At 47.2% G+C, this 22,465-nt stretch overlaps 1 protein-coding gene across 8 annotated transcripts in view; it reads left to right on the top strand.

Annotated features, from left to right (window-relative positions):
- DEK1 (calpain-type cysteine protease family) overlaps positions 1-22,465 on the top strand; it is a 114,884-nt gene that overhangs the window by 81,236 nt on the left and 11,183 nt on the right. For 7 of the 8 annotated variants that reach the window (XM_087694955.1, XM_087694956.1, XM_087694960.1 and 4 more), the window contains 10 exons: positions 6,750-7,109; positions 7,198-7,313; positions 7,390-7,687; positions 7,900-8,219; positions 8,875-9,226; positions 9,323-9,700; positions 9,883-9,987; positions 20,224-20,352; positions 21,655-22,035; positions 22,131-22,268. In XM_087694955.1, the coding sequence (XP_087551081.1) occupies positions 6,750-7,109; positions 7,198-7,313; positions 7,390-7,687; positions 7,900-8,219; positions 8,875-9,226; positions 9,323-9,700; positions 9,883-9,987; positions 20,224-20,352; positions 21,655-22,035; positions 22,131-22,268 (2,577 nt within the window). The remainder of the gene's footprint in view (positions 1-6,749; positions 7,110-7,197; positions 7,314-7,389; positions 7,688-7,899; positions 8,220-8,874; positions 9,227-9,322; positions 9,701-9,882; positions 9,988-20,223; positions 20,353-21,654; positions 22,036-22,130; positions 22,269-22,465) is intronic. The other variant, XM_087694961.1, reaches the window with a different exon arrangement.

The following is a 22,465-nucleotide window of genomic DNA, read 5'->3' as shown; positions in this document are numbered from 1 at the left end:
TTTCACCTCAGGACATGCCAGGGAGTCTATTGGCAGGCCTTATCAGTCTTTTCCTCAAAGGGGAAGACCGGTTGGAGCTTTCCTAGTGGAGACCGATCACCTTATTGTCAGTGGCCTCTAAGGCACTAGCAAAGATGATTGCTAGGCGACTACACCCCTTGCTTCCAGACATCATCCATGACACACAGACAGGCTTTGTCTAAGATAGCAGTATCCTGGACAATGTATTCACCTTCTGTGAGGCAACAGAGTGGGCCCAGTATAGTGGGCAGAGACTGGCCATACTACTCTTGGATTTTGAGAAAGCCTATGATAGGGTGGACAAGGATTTCCTAGAGGGCACCATGGTGAGGTTGGGTTTTTTCCCATGCTTGGATTTCCGGGGTCTCTACACTTTACAGATCGGCCACCTGCAGGGTTCTCCTAGGAGGGAGGCGAGGGGAGGAGGGAGGCGAGGGGTGGCCTCTGACTTCCAGTAACAGAGGAGACGGAGTTGGTAGACTCAGAGTATGCAGACGATACAACGCTCTACATAAAGGACGGCGAGTTGATGCTAGAGAGAGTGAGGTTGGCTCTTGAGGTGTTCTGTTCTGCTTGGGAGCAAAAATTGGTTTCCTCACTGACCCGGACTCTAGCACAGAGTGGGGCGTCCACCGTGCCTTCTCTTTGCAAAGGCGATATCTCACTTAGGTAATGTGTGAGCGGTTTTCGTGGCCTCTGACTTCCAGTAAGAGAGGAGACCGAGTTGGTAGACTCAGAGTATGCAGGTGATACTGTCACAACTCTACAGAAACAGAATTTGTATCCTTTTTCATTAATTTGTCTATATAATGATTTATTAAATTTGTTTCCTTTGCACTAATTAGATATAAAGAAAAGTGCATTGGAGCTGGCCACTAATGAGTGGTCACAGGTTATGGTGGACCCACGCGGTGGATTAGAGAAAAGATAGTTCACACTTCCACCTATATGGCCGATTGGGCACTTGTGACCAGAACTCACGCATATCAGGGTTAGACTCGCACACAGAAAGAATTGATGCCTTGAAGTGTGGGCTAGATCCGCCAGAACAGACAGCTACAATCAACAAGATCGCATGATCATGAAATGCTTGTACAATGTACATGTGTGGGCTGAAAGTTGAAATGCACATTTCTTTGCATAGGAAAGTCACATGAAGATTCTGATACCGTTTTTGTGATGTACACGGAAAAAGCTTTCATATGACACCTATATTGGGGGGTCCCTAAATTTTAGGAGGTCCCTAAATTTTAGGAGCCTTGAATTAGCCTAAAAATGCTAGTCCAAAAAAATAGGGATGTCATTCTAAAAATAGTAAATTTTGTACTCTGACTGTACTTACTAAATTTGGTTGTTTCTATTCTTGACAGTATTCAGCCCAAAAGGGAAGGCCATAGAGAAGAGACAAGCGTCAAGACGCTTGTCACCCAAGTTTCCAAGTGTCCCACCACTTGTCACATCTCATGACATGTGGCTGGACACTTGTCTTGTGCTACTCCACTTTCCCCTTTTTGCTCGTTTTTCTTCATTTAGCATCATTTTTCTTTGCTGTAAACTCATGTACAGCACCCACAGATAGCTAGAAACTGGCCCCATCCATCCCCATCATCATCTCCTACTTCTCCATTATCAAATTCCTCCATATTCTCTCTTCTATCACTGTTGTTTTAAAGGACAACAAGCCTGTAAATTCATTACAGCACCTCCTTCTCGAGCTCTTTCTTCCATTTTAGCAACAAGAAGCAAGCCCTATCCATGTACTGCTGATCAACGATGAAGAAAGGCTGATTTCCCCTCTTTCTTCTCTCATACTGTAAAGAAATCAGTTCTTATCATTGCATAATAGATAATGCATGTGTGTTTGTACATCTTTGCATGATCTTGTGAGAGTGAGAATTACTTCTCTTCACTCTCAAGTTGATTGTAACTGAGCTCTTCCCTAAGGGACTTGGGTTGAGCAGAAATACATTCCTTCGGGGGGAGGGGTTGCCTATCTTCATCTCAATCTTGTCTCCATTACTTTTACATTTTCATGGCTATAATTTTGTGAGTAATTTTCATTTTCAGCTTTAAGTATTCATTCTCTTTTATATTAAAATCTTGAAAACAAGCGAATACCATAATTGTTAAGCATACTACGTTGTTCGGGGCGTTTACAGATACAATGCTCTACATAGAGGAGGACGAGTTGATGGTAGAGAGAGTGAGGTTGGCTCTTGAGGTGTTCTGTTCTGCTTGGGAGCAAAAATCAAGTGGCGAAAGTCGATTGGTTTCCTCATAGACCTGCATTCTAGCACGGAGTGGGGCGTCCACGTGGTTTAGATGGGTGATGAGTAGAGGACAGACGGTCCGCTACCTAGGGTTCCAGGTGGGACTCGACATCACTCCCGCCCAGTAGTTTCTTCCAGTCCTCGATTCTATTCGGAGGAAGCTGACCTACTGGAGCACGGCTCGCCTCTCACTAGCCAGCCGAGCGTTGGTAGTTTACCAGGTCGTCCTAGTGACTGCCTGGTACATTGCCTCGTGTTGGTGCTTCTCCTTCTCCTACGTAATGGAGCTTCGTCGCCTAGTGCGGAATTTCCTTTGGCCCGGGCCTGTTGGCTCCATGGATTCCAGGCCAAGGCGGCGTGGGCGACCATTATACGACATCGGTCAGAGGGAGGGCTTGGGATCATAGACTCAGAGTATCAGAGTATGGTCCTCCTGGGCAAGCTAGTTGTCCATGGCCTCACGCCGGGAGGGCAGACGTGGAAGGTCCTTTTGCAGTAGGGTCTTCAGGACTGTAGACCGAGGCTGGGCGGTGAGTGGAGGCCATCCTTGAGATGGATCTTCACGTCAGCCAAGATCACCCCCCCACAGATCACCCTTCCTACGTAGCTTGCTTCGCGTGTGGCAAGGCCTCCGTAAGGCCCTAATCTAGAGCCCCCCATGCTGCCAGGAGGAGATAGACCGTTAGCCGATGATTTGGAATTCCCACGTCAAGGACTGGGAAGGAGCACAGATAGGCCCGGCTCATACAATCAGTACATGGCAGAAGGTGTACATAATGGCGAAGGAGGTGCTGCAGCAAGTATCAGGCTGCCAGTGAGGAGTGGAGCTGAGGAGAAGGGAGATAGACACAACGATACCTCAGGAGTGGCTTGCTTCCTTAATCCGAGAGCCGATAGAGCCTGGGGATGTATGGGCCGCTAGGTTTTCACCAGTAGGCATCCCCCTACAGGTGGTAGGATGAGTGGGTGGCCCTCCACCTAGTACCTTTTTCACAGTGTAGGAGGAGGGCGTCTGGCTCTTGATAGAGGGCAGCAGGACGAGGGGATAGCTGTCCTTTCATAGGGGAGGATCCAGGTGGTTGGCCTTTAGGGGAAGACATGGCGGTTGGACCCTTTGGACTTTTGGTAGGAGCTAAGGGAGTTGCGCCTCTGGATCTGGGAAGGAAGGCCACTTGAAGAGCTGGAGTGGATTCTGGGAGAGTGGCTTTGGCCGGCCACTATGTCACCAAGAAGCCGCCGAGGTTCATGGAATACACTACTAGGATTGGCAGACACGTACTGATGCAGGAGGATATGGATTGGGCGCCGTCATGTAGCAGGCACTGGGCGGAGCATAGCATCACGGAGCTGTTCCAACAGACCTTTTGGCGCCGCCTATGGGACAGCTGGAGGCCGAGGAGGGTATCATATTTTTTATGGCTGGTGGCACATGGAGGCTTGGCGGTGGGTAGCTGTCTTGCCCAGATGCAGGAGGGAGTTTGTAAGTGCTGCACACAGCAGTCTATGGAAACCCCAAAGCACTGCCTTTGGTCGTGTGAGGCAGGACAGCTTGTGTGGAGAGGAGTATGCCGCATCCTTCGCCGTATAGCACCCAACCTTGGATGTATCTCTTGGGGTGCTTTTTGTTGGCAGGCGGTTAGCTAGTGCCATCATCTTCTGTATGAGGCCGGGATGCAGGATACGATATTCATTATCGAGGCAGGGTCCTGCGCAGTGCTGCGTTTAGAGGCTCTACCCATCTGCCAGGTACTGGAGCCGACAGCAGACTGCTCTGATGTATGGAAGATCATAGGGAGTCTTATTGGTTGACATACCTGGAAGGTGTGGTGTCAGGTGGCTTTCGGCGGAGAGAGACTTTCAGAACCGGCGACCTTACCTCTGTCATCCACTCCCTTCGAGGCCAATGGGATCAGGTGCAAGGCGAGTCCAAGGCTCATCAGGAGCTGCGAGGTCATTTCATGCGCACTTGGGGCGGCTAGGACCTGTTCTTCGTGATGCAGGCAAGCAGCTCCAGATGGCGATATACCCCCTCTCCATGGCTTCTTGCCCTTATCTCCCCCAGACCGCCTTGAGAGGCTTGTATATCTGATGTATCTGTGACTTTCACCAGATCTAGCTTGGTCTGTTGAGCATGAGCACTTCTTTGTATTCAGGTCTTTTTTGAAGTAATATAATTAGCCACACTTTATTTGCAAAAAAATTCACATGATTGAAAGTATTTTCTTCTTCTTGAATACTGGGATAGACATGAATGTTTGAAATATTTTCTATTCTTGATTCCAATCAAGGAATGAAGTATTCCCATGAAGCTTGGATTATTCTTTCATCGTAATTGAAGGTATTGTAACTTATTATAAGTTTTGCCTTTGATACCAACTAATAATCTGGGCAGCTTGGGTCTCACTTTGAAATAATTAGCTTGCACCTCACATGTACAAGTCACATTAGCACATCTGATTAACTTTTAATTAAATGCTAAGCAAAGCAATAAAATTTCGCGTCCTTGCAATAGACCACCCCCTTGAAATCCTTGCAATTATCCTCAATTGCACTTTGATATGCCAAAGTATCTCTTGCCACCACTAGAAATACATGCTAGCATTCTAGTTGAACAATATGTGTACCTATTGCATAACTGGGTTCATGCCCTCTGCATGTTTGAACTTCCAATCACTTAAACTAGTTCCGATCCACATACATGAATCATAACCACTATTAGAACCATAAGCGGTGTATCCACATGCGAAAACCCAACATTGTTCTAACCACCAAGGCATTGTAACATATAAACTAAGCATTAACCAGTGCCTCGTTGGAATGATATACTAAATGATACTCATGTAAGGCACATATCAACTGCAAACTACATATAACTTATGCAATTGTGCTTCTCTTGTATCATTTGTAAATGTATCTTGCATGCCATCCATGTATGCCATTCATGCATCGCAAATGCACATCACGTCCAAATGTAAATTCCATGTATTCCATACATTATAACAACCTTGCATATGTATAGTTTTAGAGTCTAGGTGCAAATCATACACATTTGCATATCAACTCAATTGACTAGTACACTAAATAGTGATGCCAATGGCAAAAATATTGTCAGCATACACTACCCTAGATGTGCATCTGAGATCCACTACATGACCGAGCTGTCCACCACTAGCGAAGTGCAAATGCAACGTCCCCATTGAGTATCATGCAATACTTTGGATCTTCTATGCTCTGTTGAGCTTGAAAGAACCTGATCCAAATTGGCTCTAACTAAAACACATCAAGATAAAGTGCATCACTGAGGATGATATGCAAGGTTATCCTCCTCCATTCATTGCATCCATCGTTGGCAAAACAATACTTGAACTTCACCTAGAAGCACATGGAGACTTTACCTCCAACTTCATTTGCCTCAATACATCCATTAAGCTCTAGGTTTTTTTTTCTCTTAAGCATTGCAATGCTTTATATTTTACCATTGCTGCATTTTCAACTTAACTAATATGCAACATTGCATCCAATTGACTTGCTTCTCGTATGTACTTGACATGCTAGGAGCACCAGATGCATTAGGAAACATTCTTGTTTGCATACTTTGGACCATTGCAATGTGACCGTGCATAGGAATTTGTATACTACCAGCCATACCAAAATACATTTTTCCATACATTGTATGCTTTACTAGTTGCTTTTTTTCTCATGACCACGAAGCTTCTGCATGACCAACATTAATACCATGAGTCGCAAATGCAATGGGCTGCATATATGCGTTGCCAAACTTACCACTTTGTGATCCAGCATCATGCCAACATTGCTATATATGGGGCTATGCATTTTACTAGCCATACCCAGATACATTGGGCCTTGCACACCACACATGGATTGTTGCATACCATAAGAAGTTGTGCCATACATTTCCGTGTGCGGTCCCTCACTCACCATAGCATGGAAGCTAGTACCATCACCATAGTAACTTGGCTGCCCCATCATTGCATGTATGCCCTATTGTCCAAAAAACATTAAATTTGCACTTCCAAGTTGGCCTTATGTAACCAAGCTTCCTTTGGTGGATGGGCAGTAATTCCTTGATTACGAGTTAGTTACAACAACAATATTTATTACAAAACTGAGAAACTTAGAATCTTCGACAATTGGCACCTTGTTGGCCCCAATATTGGTGTCTCTTTCGGTATTTTTTTAACTTAATTGAAGAAGAAGTTGATGTACAATGGGATTCTCCCAATCCCTTTCGGTATTTCAACTCCCCTGGCTGTCCAAAATGACCATCAAGTGTTTAATTTGATTTGCCCCTTGATTCAGGTAGTCAATTGGCCTTCACCCACTTTTGAATATATGTTTTTAAATATTGTGTGTTTATTATATTTTCTGCATTTTTGAAACTGCTATTGAAACTTTGGGTTTAGGTAATTTAATCTTATTGTTTTCTTCATGTGTCAGACCCGCAATGCTTTATCTGGCACATACTCAGCACCACAAAGATCAGCCAGTTCCACTGCTCTTCTTGTGGGTGATCCAAAGATGGGTCGTGACAAGGGTGGGAATTATGTTCTACCCCGTGATGATGTGCGGAAGCTACAGGAGCGGCTGCAAAATCAGGAAGATGCTGCTGGTATTTGGTGGTGTCGACGGAAAGTGGGCTATGTCCACCAATGTGAATCAGCCTCTGAATCTGAAGTTCATGCTAAAATTTTCCTGCTAGAGGAGGCATTGGATACCGAATGGGTATATATGTGGGACAAGTTTGGTGGTTATCTGTTACTGCTGCTTGGCCTGGCTGCAAAGGCGGAAAAAGTGCAAGTAAGTGATTGACAGTGCGCTCACTTGCATTTTCTTCAACTTTGTGGAGGCTTGCATTAAAGTGTCTGTAATTGCATAATTATGATAGGATGAAGTGCGGCTGCGGCTGTTCCTAGATAGCAAAGGATTTTCAGACATAAGTGAAAGGAGAATGAAGAAGTGGCAGCCCCAAGACTACCGAGAATTTGAGCTGATGCGGGAGAGGTTAGTCCTCAGAAAATGACTGCTTTTGTTATTAAGAGACACACTTCTTCTCTTATCCACAAAGTTTTTGTTGTAGTTTTATACGGGAAAAAGAGATGGAGGATGAAGCCATGTTACAACGACGAGAGGAGGAAGGTAAAGGTAGAGAACGAAGAAAAATGCTCTTGGAAAGAGAGGAACGCAAGCGGAGAGAGTTGGAGGCTGCTGTTCTGTCTTCGCTTCCGACTGCTGGCTCCAAAGAGGCAGCAGCTGTGGCTGCAGCTGCACGTGCTGTTGCAGGTGATGTGCGTCTTGATGAAGGCAGAGCTGGAGAACAAGTGTCAAGTATTGCTCAGCGTGTGCTGTCTCGTCAAAGGGCAGAGAGAGCTCAACTGGTATGATAGCTTGGTTTATTATTGTGCATCTTCTTTCTAAGTTAAGCCAGAATGCTTTATGAAATTAAAAAACAATCCTTAACTAGGATGTTATTGTAGGCATTACTTAAACAAGCTAGAACATCTTCAGTATGAAGGTGATTAGCCATCCATGAATGTGGCCTCTTGGCTCACCATTATTTTCTAGTTGACAGCATCACTATTTTGTGAAGGTTGGGGTGGATGGAGCAGTGTGCATTCTAGATGCGGAGCCACAAAATGAAGGGAGAACATGTGGGCTTATGGATCCATCTCTTTGTGGGATTGCAAAAGTCACTTTCTCTGCAGCAGTTCTGATGGAAGTAGGATCTGGACCTGTTTGTCTGCTTGGCACAGAAGCTCAGAATCACTTCTGTCTAGAGATCTTCATTTCTGGTTCAGATTTGGCTTTTGATGGTGGACAAATTGGTTTACGGTTGGTCATGAAGGGCGACAAACAAACAATGATCACCAAGTGTTGGAATATCGGTACTCAAAATCTTGCAGATGGAAGGTTTGTGCCCAGTTTTTGCATATGTGTACCTTTTCAATGGTACAAACATTTCGTTAGTGCGGCTGAAAACTGCAATTTTTGCACAAAAAGATAGCATACACAGCAGCCTATGGTATGATCAAGACTGTTAATAGATGGGAAGGTTTATACAATCTGTATTTTAGGTCAGGTGGTGAATGCTAGAGTTTTTCGGGTGATTGAATGGTCTTGTGTGAACAGGTAAAGTGACTGCTTTGTCTATATGCTGGAATCTGTTGGCATTTGAGGATCATTCCCGGGATTTAATAGGCATTGTATTGTTGTTTTGAGGAAGTACTTTAGTCTCCTTCTACTTGAAGGATCTTAAAGTTAACCTGTATATAAGGTGGATATCAACTTCAACCTGCCCTTATCTGGGTAGTAGCACAATTCACAATAGAGTATGCATGGGTAAGTGGGAGGGTAGCATCAAACTGGAGCTTACTTTGAAACTCCATACTACTTTGTTAGAAACTGAACCAGCTCTGTGGAAAGATAGCTCTTGCAAAGCAAATATGGAAGGTCTCTGTGATACGCATGTTGTGTTCTGTAGAGTAAGCACATTTGTTTCATTTGTAAAGTCATGAGATTTGTTACTCCTAACAAGCTTCTGAAACTAGTCATAAAACCTGTGTAGGTGGCATACAGTTACATTGACATTAGATGCAGAGGTAGGAGAAGCACTGGCCTATCTTGATGGTCGGCTAGATGAGTTGCAGACTGGCCTTTCTCTTCCAGCCCAGGCTGGAGTATGGCCTCCTGGAACAGAGGTCTGGGTTGGAGCTAAGCCGCCAATGGATTTGGACGCATTTGGACGTTCTGATAGTGAAGGTGGAGAGCCACGTATGCAGATCATGGATGTTTTCCTTTGGGGCCGGTGCCTATCTGGAGACGAGGTCAAATTAGTACATAAAAGTACGAGTATAGATGAAAATAATGCAGAAGAGAGTCTGGATGACGATTGGGAATGTGAAGAATCACCATCAAGGGTAAATATTCAATCTACAATTTTGGTATGCATTTGTCTTTTGTAAGCGTACGTCTTGCCACCTGTCTTTATACTGTTCTCTTTGCTGCGTTTACAGGAGGAAGAATCTGGTAATGATCCTCAGGATATGGACCTGTATGTCCGAGAAGAAGCACTTTGGGAAGAGCAGTTTCCAAGTGGAAGAAAACGGAAGTTTGAAAAGGATATTGTGATTGAAATGGATCATGCTAGTCGCAACTTGAGGAGGCAAAAGGTGGAGACAAATGAAGAGGTGATCCATCGTATGCGGCTGGTGGAGCTGGCAGTTAAGGAGGACCTTGCTTCAAGAGGAGAGACTCACTTTACTGACCAAGAGTTCCCACCATCCAGTCAATCATTATTTGTTGATCCAGCAGATCCATCATTAAAGCTGCAGGCAAGAACTGATCTTGTTAAAGCTCATGTCAGAGTTGTGAAGATTGTCTACTTGCAAGGAGTAAGCTGTTTATCTAGTAAATGCCCTAAGTAGCATTACCCGAATGGTATGCCTGTCCCTGAACTAAATTATCAGACACAATTGCATTGCATGGCTCCAAGTTTCAGTGCAGCTATTTCTCATGAGTATTCTGTTTTAAAATTCTGGTTGGTAATAAAGTAGTTGTATTTCTTGTGATTCAGGTTGTCAGAGAATGGATGCGACCCAAAGAACTTTTGCGTGAAACAGGCATTGGCAGTGCACCATGTCTGTTTGCAGGGAATGCAAATGCCTCTGATGTCTGCCAGGTATTTATGACCTCTGTACCTTCCTCTATTACCTGGATTTATTGAAGTATGTCTCAGAAATGCACAATTCATATTTGATTCCTGCTCACCTATAAATTGCATTCTGAGTAGAAATGTATCTGTGCCTGATTTGTTTGTCTGTTCGTTAGCTGTTCCACAAAACAAGCTATAATTTATAACCAGATGGCCGGAATGAGACAAGCACAAATACACCCCTATGAGCTTATAATTTCACATACACATTCATATCTGCACAATTCTGCAGCCAAATACACGCGTGCATGCTTGTGTATGCATGTCTACTTTTCGTAGTTACAGGCTATGTTAATACTTTCAGAAGATTCCAAGGATGGTGAGAACAAGAGAATGCCATGTTGTGCTGGGATGTCATAAGAAGGTAGACTTATTTATTGTTTCCAAACTGTTTTTGAAATTTAAAAAATTCTAAGTGTAACACTACTAGCTAGTTTTAGAACATACATAATCCTGAAGCAGAGTGAAAATCAGGCATTAAGGGCTCAGAAGTTCAATTCAAGGGAAATGTGCAAGCTCAAACCAACCCGTGGGGAAAACCTTAAACCTTGAGACAACAGAATTGCTTGTGCTTGACCCGGAATGTAAGCCTTTTCAACAGAAAAAGGATGCTAAAGTTTGAGCAGAGACAAAGTGTTTTTCTTCTCCAAGTTAAAGTTCTCAGTGTAAGCTTGCACCGCCAAAAAAACACAGATGACAGCACTCAGACTATAATAGTGCTTTCATTGTTTGGGGTGGTTAAGAACTTGCTAGATATGGCTATAAAAAAATTGCAGGCTAGGCCCACTTAATAGGTGGCGGAAGCAGCACAGCCTCTTTAAAAAATCTTTTCCAAAAATGACATTCTTTAGGAATGGCTAAATGACGTGCTAATTTTATCCATAAGCTTGCAAATTTTGCAGTGGGCCTCTAGCAGTAATTCTTTTGCTAAATCAAGCCCATGCATAGAAATCAAACGTCTGTCCTACCTCAATAGCTGCAGGAAGCAGCCCACCCCCTTTTAGAGACCTTTGCTTGGCACTCCTTTCTCAGACTATACACCAGTTCAGCTAGTTTCTTTTGAGAGAGTCAGAGGATCTCACTTTAATGTCAAGTTTTCCAGGTTACTTGTTCCACGACAAGGATCTTAGAGAGTTAGTGGCACAAATTCAGGGTCTAGAGTCTAGATCACTCGCAGTTGGACATGCAGATTTAGAGTTGGATGAGAGCCTCCAAGAAATCAGGTCCTTCTTTAGAGAGGAGGCCAGGAGGAGTAAGGGCCTTCTAGAGAGGGACAGGACTACTAGAGCATCACTAGCTGCACTCAACAGGGAGGAGAAACATCCTGGCTGCAGATGGTTGCTGAGAGGGTGCATAGTGCCAGAGCCAAGATAGATGCCATGACCGAAGCTAGATTAGAGTACAGATTTGATGTGAGAGCTGCTTTCGAGACTCAATTTGGAGACATAGATAGTAGGGACTTCCTCTGCACCACAAGACCCAGACACATGATACTGGAAGGAGATTGAGGAGAGCTGATGTATTTATAGCAAGGGGCCAACAGGAGCTCGGGCAGGTGGCTAAAACCATTGTTGGGATACATGATCATGCCCTCCTGGTTTTGAGAAGAAGTTAGAACAAAGAGTTGGTTTGCAAACCACAAAGAGGGTGGTGATTGACATAATGAACAGGCATTTGATGGCTTTGCCCTTACAGAAGTGCCCTGTAGAGGTTGGATTAGACAAGTCTTTTCTCTTGAGCTATTGGGATCTTATCGATGTATGCCTTATCACAACATTTTAGGAGATCTTGGCATTTGAAGACGTGCTAGAGGGACTATCTAGGGATGGATCCATCTCATTCCCAAGGGTACCGGGGGAAGATCGGAGATTACTTAGTAGGGCGACTTATCACTTTGCTTGGAATTGCTCATGAAAGGCAAATAGTCTTAGATTAGCCCCCTTTTTGTTGGATACTATCCTTCTCACTTAGGCAGGATTTCTTTAGAAGCTTAGCATTTGGGGATGAGAGCAAACTTAGGACCTTTGTTACAGCAACGGAGATCTTCAGTAGAGCTTTTGGTGCACTCATCAATTGGCACAGGTCTTATGGTTTTTGCATACGACTCTAGAGAGCTGGACCGGAGACCTCATGAGGATTTCACTTAGGTTCTCATGGGACATAACCTAGCATTCATTGGACTTTTCAGGAAATCAAAACTTGAGACCTGGGAAAGAGTTTCAAGGTCAGATTTGCAGCCGCCACCAAAGAGCGTAGAGATTGTTTCATCTGACCTTCATAAGTTAACACAGACAATAGTTGAAGAGGAGAGGAGGCAATATTTTCTCTTGGGATGGGGGTAAATTTAGGACCTTTGTTGCAGCAATGTAGATCTTCAGTAGAGCTTTTGGTGCCAGGCGCACTCATCGATTGGCACAGGTCTTATGATTTTTGTATACAACCCTAGAGAGCTGGACTGGAGACCTCATGAGGATTTCACTTGGGTTCTCCCGAGACCCCACCTAGCATTCATTGGACTTTTCAGGGAATCAAGACTAGAGACGTAGGTTACACTAATATGATTCTCCCATGGGGTTAGATTATTTGTGATTCAAACAATTTCTCTACCTTATTTTGTCAAAAAGAATTAGGTTTTAATTTTTCATTGTACCATACAGTCTCATACTTTTCGTACGTGACAACCATGGATGACACTTAGCTTTTTTTTGCAAATAAAGTGTGGCTAATTATATTACTTCAAAAAAAAACCTGAATACAAAGAAGTGCTCATGCTCAACAGACCAAGCTGGAGCTTGTGAAAGTCACAGATACATCATATATACAAGCCTCTCAAGGCGGTCTGGGGGGATAGGGGGAAGAAGCCATGGGGGAGGGGGGGGTGTATTGCCATCTGGGGCTGCCTACCTGTATCACGAAGAACAGGTCTTGGCCCCCCCAAGTGTGCATGAAATGACCTCGGAGCTCCTGACGAGTCCTGGACTCACCCTACACCTGATCCCATCGGCCTCGAAGGGAGTGGATGGTGGAGGTCCAGAGCTCCGTTAGGGTCGCCTGTACTGAAAGTCTCTCCGTCGAAAGCCACTTGACATCGCGCCTTCCAGATATGCCAACCAGTAAGACTCCCTATGATTTCCCATACCTCAGAGCAGTTTGCTGTGGGCTCCAGTACCTGGTGGATGGGTAGAGCATTCAAACCGACCATTGTGTATGGCCCTGCCTCGATAATGAATATCGTGTCCAACATCCCGGCCTCATATAGAAGGTGACGGCCTTGGCTGACCGCCTGCCAACAGAAAGCACCCCAAGAGATACATCCAAGATTGGGTGCTATGCGGTACAAGATGCGGCATACACCTCTCCACACGAGCTATGCCGTCTCACACGACCAAAGCTAGTGCTTTGGGATTTCCATCGACTGCTGTGTGCAGCACTTACAAACTCCCACCTTTTGCATCTGGGCAAGCCAGCTTCCCACCGCCAAGCCTCCATGTGCCACCAGCCATAAAAAGTACGGTACCCTCCTCGGCCTCGAGCTGTCCCATAGGTGGGGGCAAAAGGTCCGTCAGAACAACTCCGTGATGTTGTGCTCTGCCCAGTGCCTGCTACGTGACGGCGCCCAATCTATGTTCTCCTGCATCAATACGCGTCTGCCAATCTTGGCGGTGTTACTAGGTGGAGCGCCACCCACTCTTCCTACCACCTTTAGGGGGATGCATGCTGGTGAAAACCTAGTGGCCCATACCTCCCCGGGCTCTATCGGCTCTCGGATTGGGGGAGCAAGCCACTCCTGAGGTATCGCTGCGTCTATCTCCCTTCTCCTCAGCTCCACTCATCGTTGGCAGCCTGATGCTTGCTTCAGCACCTCCTCATCTGCCATCCTGTACACCTCCTGCCATGTCCTAATGATACGAGCTGGGCTAGCCTCCCAACCAGCCCACTAGATGTGGGGGCACTTGCCAATCTATGCCTCTTCCCGGTCCCTGGCCTGGGGGTTCCAAATCACCGGCTGACGGTCTATCTCCTCCTGGCAGCCCGGGGGGCTCTGGATAAGGGCCTTATGGAGGCCCTGCCACAGACGGAGCAAGCTGCGTAGGAAGGGTGATTTTGAAGGGGTGATCTAGGCCAATGTGAAGATCCATCTAAGGGACAGCCTCCACTCACCACTAAGTCTCGGTCTATAGTCCTACAGACCCTCGTGCAATAGGACTTTCTAGGTCTGCCCTCTCGGTGTGAGGCCGCGGACAACTATCTTGCCCAGGAGGGCCATACTATGATACTCTGAGTTTATGATCCCAAGCCCTCCCTCTCACCGATGTCGTATAATGGTTGCCCACGCCACCTTGGCCCTGGAATCCCTGGAGCCGTCTGACCCGGACCAAAGGGAATTCTGCACTAGGCGGCCAAGCTGCATTACGCAGGAGGAGGAGAAGCACCAACACGAGGCGATGTACCAGGCCGTCGCTAGGAGGACCTAGTTAACTACCAGGGCTCGGCGGCTAGTGAGAGGCGAGCTGTGCTCAAGTAGATGAGCTTCCTCCGAATAGAAACGAGGGCTGGAAGAAACAGGTGGGCGGGAGTGATGTCGAGTCCCACCTGGAACTCTAGGTACCAGCCGGTCTGTCCTCTGCTCACGCATCTAAATCCCAGGTGGATGCTCCACTCCGTGCTAGAGTCCGGGTCTGTGAGGAAACCAATCGACTTTCGCCAGTTGATTTTCGCTCCCGCTGTAGAACAGAACACCTCAAGAGCCAACCTCACTCTCTCTAGCATCAACTCGTCGTCCTCTATGTAGAGCACTGTATCATCTGCATACTCTTGAGTCTAATAACTCGATCTCCTCTGTTACTGGAAGTCGGAGGCCACGTAAACCCCTCACACGTGACCTAAGGAAGTGAGACATCACCTCTGCAAAGAGAAGGAATATGTGTGGGGCAAGGGGCAGCCTTGTCGGACCGATCTCTCCAGCCAAAACTCCTACCCTCGCCTCCCTCCTATGAGAACCCTGCTGGTGGCCGATCTGTAAAGTGTGCAGACCCCGGAAATCCAAGCGTGGAGGAAACCCAACCTCACCATGGTGCCCTCTAGGAAATCCCAGTCCACCCTGTCATCAAAATCCAAGAGTAGTATGGCCAGTCTTTGCCCACTTTACTGGGCCCACTCTGTCGCCTCAATGAAGGTGAATACATTGTCGAGGATGCTCCTATCCTGGACAAAGCCTGTATGTGTGTCATGGATGATGTCTGGAAGCAAGGGGCATAGTCGCTTAGCAATAATCTTTGCTAATGCCTTATAGACCACTGACAGTAAGGTGATCAGTCTCCACTGGGAAAGCTCCAACCGGTCTCCCCCTTTGGGGAGAAGACTGATAAGGCTTGCCGAAAGACTCCTTGGCATCTGTCCTAAAGTGAAAATCTCCTGAAAGGCCAACTGTAGGGGGTCCTTCACCACTTTTCAGAAGGTATTGAAGAAAGCCTTAGAGAGGCCATCCTCTCCCGAGTATTTCTGCCCGTCCTGTTTATGGAAAGCCTCCTCTGGTTCCTTCTCTGTGAAGGGGGCTAGGAGGGAGTGTCCCATCTCCTTTGTGACAAGGGACGCGATGCTATTCGAGACCTGCTGTCTACATCGCTGTCCTCTAGCTGAGGGTGTCTCCTGCTGGAAGAGGCGACTATAGTAGTCGGTGGCAATCTTCACCACCTCGTCTGGGCTAGAACGGGTCCTCCCATACTGATCTCGGAGGCTGCGTATCTGCTCTCTTGATGTGCGAGGCTAGTGCACCGGAAAAAACTCCATGCACATTGTGTCCCCCTTCCGCGCCCAGAAAGCTGTTGAGGTGCAGAAAGAGAACTCAGAGCGGCTGTCCTCTAGGCCAGTAATGGCTGCTGGCGCACGCACCTCCTGTGCGTGGAGAGTGCGATGCCCTGGTGCCTCCTGTAATAATCTCTACGTGGTTGCAAGGTCCCGCCAGAGTGCTCCCTCCTCCTCCCAGCTTTGCTGCCTGGCCTGTATAGCTACTTCTTGGTATATTCTGCTCGACTCAGCTAGGGCCTCTTGAACCTCCTTTGCGATCTAGCCCCTCCTGCCCCACTCTTTGGTCCAAATCTGCTCTATCTGTCTCGTCACCTCCTCCCTCCTATAGATTGAGTCAGGGATCCGAGAAGATCGTGTATCTAGGGCAGATGCTGGGGGATCTAGTGTCAGGAGAACCGGGCAATGATCGGACAACGTGGTGCTTGCCAACTGCCCAATCTGGCCTCCCCGAGAGCCTCCCCACTCTCCCACATAAAACACGTCCAACCGCTCCAACAGGACCACCTAGCCACCTTTATCCCCAAGAGAAGTCCAACGACCTCTTCCTCCTGTGGAAGGGTCTCTCCAGGCATCGCGTGCTCCTACTGCTAGTAGAAACACCTCCCATGCCTCCTGCTCCTCCCCGACCATGCCCTGTTAGTTTCTCCCTCTGCCTTGCTGGTCCTGCAAAGCCTCGAGGTTGTTGAAGTCTCCTCCAACAATCCAGGAGTCCTCCTTTGGGAGTCCTTCTGCGATCTCCACCCAGAACCTGCTGCATGCCCTAACCTTCGTAGGGGCATAGAAATTGAGGACTCCAAGTCACGAGTCCCCAATATCCAGTCTGATCATTAGCACCGTCCCTGCCACTATCGTCCTGTGGTCTCGAACACAAGCGGTAAGACTCCGACAAATAGAGCTGCACACGCCTCCACTCCTACCGTGGGCACCTATGGCGTGCTCCCAGTAAGTGTGCGAGCTGCGTGGGAGTACCTTCCCTACCCGCTAGGCCTGGGTGGGTGTGAGCTTGTGCTCCTGGAGAAGTAAGATGTCGATCCGTCCCGCAAGGGCAAGCTGCAGCTCTTGTCGAACAATCAATTTCCTGGAACCACGTGCCCTACTGTAGTGGAGGCTATTCACATTCTAGGATGCAAGGTGTAAGCTCATGGGGAAACATGTGACTTGCCGAACAGGTGTCTGTTCGGTGTGGAGGTTGCCAATGACGAGGAGGAGCTATGAGACATGCAGGTGCACTTTGCCGCGGGTTTGGATGGCGAGCTCCATTCCCTCATGGTGGCCCTCGGCAGGACCATAGGGGTGATAGAAGTTCCAGGTGGTACTATCAATGCATTTATTAGCCATGCGGAGAGTCGAGACACTGTGCACTGATAGAAACGGGCCGTCTGTGGCAGGGGCCACTCGATCACATCCCTCGAAGCCCTCCACTGTGGAGGGGCTTGAAAGATAATGCTCAAGTTAGGGACCTCGGCACCAGCCCACCAATTAATGTCCATCATGCAACCAGGCCACTACTGTGCAAACAATGCTAGTCCTTCTTTTCCCATCTAATGGGAGGTGTGGTCCGCCACCTGACTCTTCAACTCTTCCTCTATCTCGGTTGTCATCCACTCCCGTGAGTGAGAGGACTGAAGAAAAAAAGCGTAGTTTGGTCCATCTGGTGGTGCTAGAAGATGGACCTTGCCCCTCCTTGACTTACGAACCATGAAGAGCCCCACCTCTAGAGGTAGTGGGAACTCTCCACGCTCCGCAACTCTCAAGTAGGACCATGGGCCACTGCGGAAGAACTCCTATGGCAATAGGTGTGCCTGTCTCAGGAACGTGTGACGGGCGGCAGGGGTGGATGAGCTAGTGGCTGTATGGGAGGGGGGGACTGCTGGTGCGAAGAGGATGTAGACGTGTGTGGCTCATCACCTCCTGTGGGGGGAGGTGGGGTGGGTCTCGGGGGGATTGCCTGAACCAGGTGCGGATCAGGGGGGATGCTTGATATAGGAGGTGGTGGGGGGGAGGATGATCGAGGGATGGTGGGATGGACGGAAGTACATGGTGGGTGTTGGGGGGGCGGGGTGTGGTCCTGGAAGTCGGGGGTTGTGGGCCAGGGTCGGGGGGGGGGGGGGCATGGGATGTGGAGGGCGGTGGTTGTGGGGGATGTGGGGACTCCCTGATGCCGAGGCTGGTTCTGAAACGCTGGCTGCTCCCCTTGCCTTCTCCCTCTCTGTCGTCTTTGGACCTGTGTAAGGCCATCAGTGTGCACCTGCGGGCCTGTTGGTGGAGCCGTCTTGGCTCCGAAATGCGTGCAACTTGCTGCATGATGCTCGAAGTCGTGGCAGCACAGGCAGTGACCTGGCTGCCCCGTCACAATGTCCTTCTGGCTAAAGGAGTGCCGGCCTGCCTCGATCTCTAGGAACTGTGCGTTATTCTTGGCCTCTTTCACTGCCACCCGTACCTTTGGGACTCCTGTTGCTGTCACTACATCCGCGAAGTATGTGGGAAGGATAGTGTGGAAGAGCCGACCAAAGTCTTCCACCAATTGGCGATACTCTATCGCCAGGCCGGGGAAAAGAAGGGTGACCGGGTGCCGGAGAAACCTGTTGTGGAGTGCAAATGCCTCCACAGTAAAGCTGTTGTACCAAGGGACCATGTATATGACCCGCTTCGTGGACGCATATGGTGAACTGGCGAGTAACTCGCTAGGTGCAACCGCCGAACTGGGCCGGACCATGAAGATCCCTTGGTCCATTAGGACGGGCTCTACGATCTGCGCTGTGCCGATGCGCAGCGTGGAGTGAAGCCAGTCCCGAAGCTGGGCCCTGGCTAGGGAATGTCCTACTACCCGAGGCGGGAGAAACGGGAGGAAGTGGTCAGACGGGCGGACAGACCCGGGGGGGGGGGGGGGGGGATTTTGACAGAGATAGTCCACACTCAGGTGGGGGCACCCTGCAGTAGGCGACGCGCGGGTTGGCGGCGGCCAGGAACAGGTGGGGCGGACGCTGCAGGGTAGGAACAGGCGACGGGCAGGGTGGCGGCGGCTAGGTGCAGGTGGGCGTGCGAGGGGGAGCAGGCAATGGCGACGGGCAGGAGCAGGTGGACGGGTAGGATCAGGTTGGGCTGACAGGAGGCGACAGGCGGCGGGCTGGCTGACAGGAGGGAGCAGGCGATGGCTGGCTGACAGGAGGGGGCAGGCGGGCTGGCACGAGGGATCAGGCCCGGGGGGGGGGGGGGGGAGCGGGATAGCAAACACGGCGCGGATGACGCTCAGCTTTAGACAGAGGACTTCGATCAGAGGGAGTTCACAGGCTGGTGTAGATAGAGGATCAAAGTAACAACACATTGTTAAAGGAGATGATCAATTGATCCGTACCCAACCACCTACTTGATTGATGGATGGAGGCACTGGGCAGTGGAATCAAAGAGACTGGGTTTGGATGGACCCATTCCTTGGCTGACTGTGGAATGTAGGCTTCTTTGGGTATGCCACCAAATTGGGAGGGGGATGCAAATAAGAAGGATCAAAGCAAAGCCATCAGCCTTCAGTGGCATGGATAGGGTATCTCAGTTCCTTTGTTGGCAGAGCTTTGGGGAAAATTGGATGATAGCTTTAGGGCATGAAGACTCTCTCTTCCTATGGCTTGCAGCTTATAGGAGTTTGGCAGTTGTTACATGGCTCAATTATGGCAGGGCCCTGGTGGCATGTGTGAGATGTGGAGAGTTACAGATATAGAGGCACTGTCTATGGGATTGTTCCAGAGCTGAGGAGTTGTGGAGCAGAGCCCCTAGAACAGTCTTTCATGGCATAGAGGGAGACTATTCTTGTGACTTGGGACAGCAGCTTGCTTCCTAGAATGAAGCCCAAGTGGATATGAGGCTTTTAAAAGAGACTCTTTTCTTATCATTAGCCAGCAGTTGAGCAAGTTTCCCACTCAAGAATACTTGCAGGCACCTTTGACTCCGGTAGAAATTTCTGTTCTTGGAAAGAGAAGTTACATGGCTCAGTTCTTCTGATCAGTCTTGTCTCGTTCAGGGTGGCATAATGTAAAGTTTGATTCAAAAGCTGCATATATGGCATCATTCTTCCCATGTTTCTTGGCTTGTTAAGTTGAGCTCAGATCCTTGTCTAACCAGGATTTTCCATTATCCCTCATGCATGGTCAAATGACTTCAACATTTTCTGTTAAAAAGGGGAATTCATATTTTGCCCCTAGCTTTCAAATGGTTTCCTCAGTTGGACTTATTAGTAGCATTGCAACAAGTGCTGGATATTATCTGCCCACTTTGAAGAGATTGGACTTGCCAATAAGCTTCCTCTCATTTAATGTAGTTTTGCTTTCTAAAGATTTTGTGATTCCTTTCTCTTGGTGTATGCTTAATATATGATAGAAAATCTTGTTTGCTGTGTGACAGGGGCATCTTGGGGACTGCTGGTTTTTGAGTGCAGTTGCCGTTTTAACAGAAGCCTCTCGAGTCTCTGAGGTTATTATCACTCCAGAGTACAATGATGAAGGCATCTATACTGTTCGTTTTTGCATTCAGGTGTGTATCTGATCTGATATTGAATCATTTCAGTCTTTCAGAATCTTGTTGATGGGTATTTATTTAGAGGCATTAGCTTGAATTTACACTGTATTCCACTGTCTTTCAGTCCTCTGACCTATAGAAGTTGTGTGTTTAATGTGTCACTAGATATATGACTCTGGACACTTAGCCCTGTATTTTGTAGTCAAGGGTTAAGGCCTTAACTCTTATAGAGCTCTGGTAAACGAGTGCATATGAAATAGGCATCACAAGGCTCTAGAGTTCTTCTTTCATATTCTATGAAGGTGTATGTTGATGCTTTGGGATTATTAACTGTTATTAGCATGCATATTCTGAGCTTGCAGGTTGTCCTGGATGCTTACCAGTTTGTTAATATACGTACTTTATGTAAGATAATAGGTTTGCTTTGGGTATTACAAACTGTTTTATGCATGCACATTCTAAGCTTGCAGGTTTTCATTCTTTGTTGCAAAAGTGTAGGGAATTTCAAAGAAATTGTGTGATTAAAATTTCAAGGTATTATCCTGTTTGACGCTATTTTAGTTTGTTTTCTGCTACTTTTGTGAGTGCTATCTCCAGTTATAGTAACCTTCAGGTAAGCGTTGTTAAGTCTTTTTGCTTTGAAGTCGTCATTTGTAGGTTCATGCAACCTCTGTTTTTAAAAAAAAAAAAGTAGTAGATGGAGATTTATGTTGAATTATCCTTGTCCAGAGTGTAGTCTTTCCTTCAGAAGCTACACAATTGGGTGATATTAATTTGCTACAGACATAGCTTTATGGCCCTGTTCTGTTTCCATGAAAGAGAGCCCTTCAGGAAAGTTAGTTGTCCTTTGCCGCTTAGACCAGCACAAGCATCCTGGTGAGATTGGAAATGTGGTAGGTTGTTGATAAGGGGTTATATGCAGGGGCTCTGAAACTAGTGACTATTATGTGGATTATACAATGACAGGTCAGTGTACTGTTTCAATATGTGCTTGCATGCTTGATAGTTTTGATCAGTAAAAGTGAGTGCGTAGCCTTGATTAAGGCTATAAACAGAGCAGCTCTGATTAAATTGTAACTGGTTTGGAACTATTCTATGGTTCAGCTTAAAAGGAAAAATGCAGGAAGTTTCCATGTATAGGACACTTTATGGTAGCTCCATGTGGAATGTATCTTTGAACTGCTCATATGGCTGAGTCCAGGAGGGTTGTTTTCATAGTTCTTGTTGCATATTATGCAGGTTGCTGGGTTTGTGGCTGGGGCAATGTATGCAACTGGCAATGCCTGTCTGATTTGGCTTACTGACTTTTTGTGGCAGGGGGAGTGGGTACCAGTTGTCGTAGATGATTGGATTCCATGTGAAGCCAGAGGGAAACCAGCCTTTGCTACTAGCCGGAGAATAAATGAGCTATGGGTGTCAATCCTTGAGAAGGCATATGCAAAGCTGCATGGGTCTTATGAAGCACTGGAAGGTGGTCTAGTTCAGGATGCCCTCGTAGATTTGACAGGTGGGGCAGGAGAAGAGATTGACATGAGGAGCTCACAAGCCCAAATTGACCTTGCTAGTGGTCGACTTTGGTCACAGCTGTTAAGTTTTAAAGAAGAAGGCTTCCTTCTTGGGGCTGGAAGTCCCTCAGGTTCTGATGCCCATGTATCTTGTAGTGGCATTGTGCAAGGCCATGCATATTCTGTTCTACAAGTAAGTGCATAGCGTTTAATGTGGTTCAATACTATGATTGGCTAATGTGGTCTACTATGCATTTGCTAAAACTGTTTGCAATGTATGTCTTACAGGTGAAAGAAGTGGATGGCCACAAGCTCGTGCAAATACGAAATCCTTGGGCCAATGAAGTTGAATGGAACGGTCCATGGTCTGATCTATCTCCAGAATGGACTGATCGGATGAAACACAAACTTAAGTATTTTCCCAGGGTATGCCTTCTGCTAAAAGTTAATAGATTGCACCCCCTTGTATACAGTTTGTCTTCTTGATCTGCTTTCTCAATCCCCAGTTAGAAAAAAGCATGCTTTTGGAGGAGGGAGGGACGTGCTCAAAAGGCCATAGTGACCTATGACACCCAATGTCCATGCTCAATACCTTCATCAAGAATGGTAATGAAAGCAATGTC

Source organism: Lygodium microphyllum, chromosome 15, assembly GCF_053477565.2.
Source record: "Lygodium microphyllum isolate KBCC chromosome 15, Lygodium_microphyllum_v1.1.10, whole genome shotgun sequence".
Lineage (NCBI taxonomy): Eukaryota > Viridiplantae > Streptophyta > Polypodiopsida > Schizaeales > Lygodiaceae > Lygodium > Lygodium microphyllum.
This window is presented reverse-complemented; position numbering and strand designations above follow the sequence as displayed.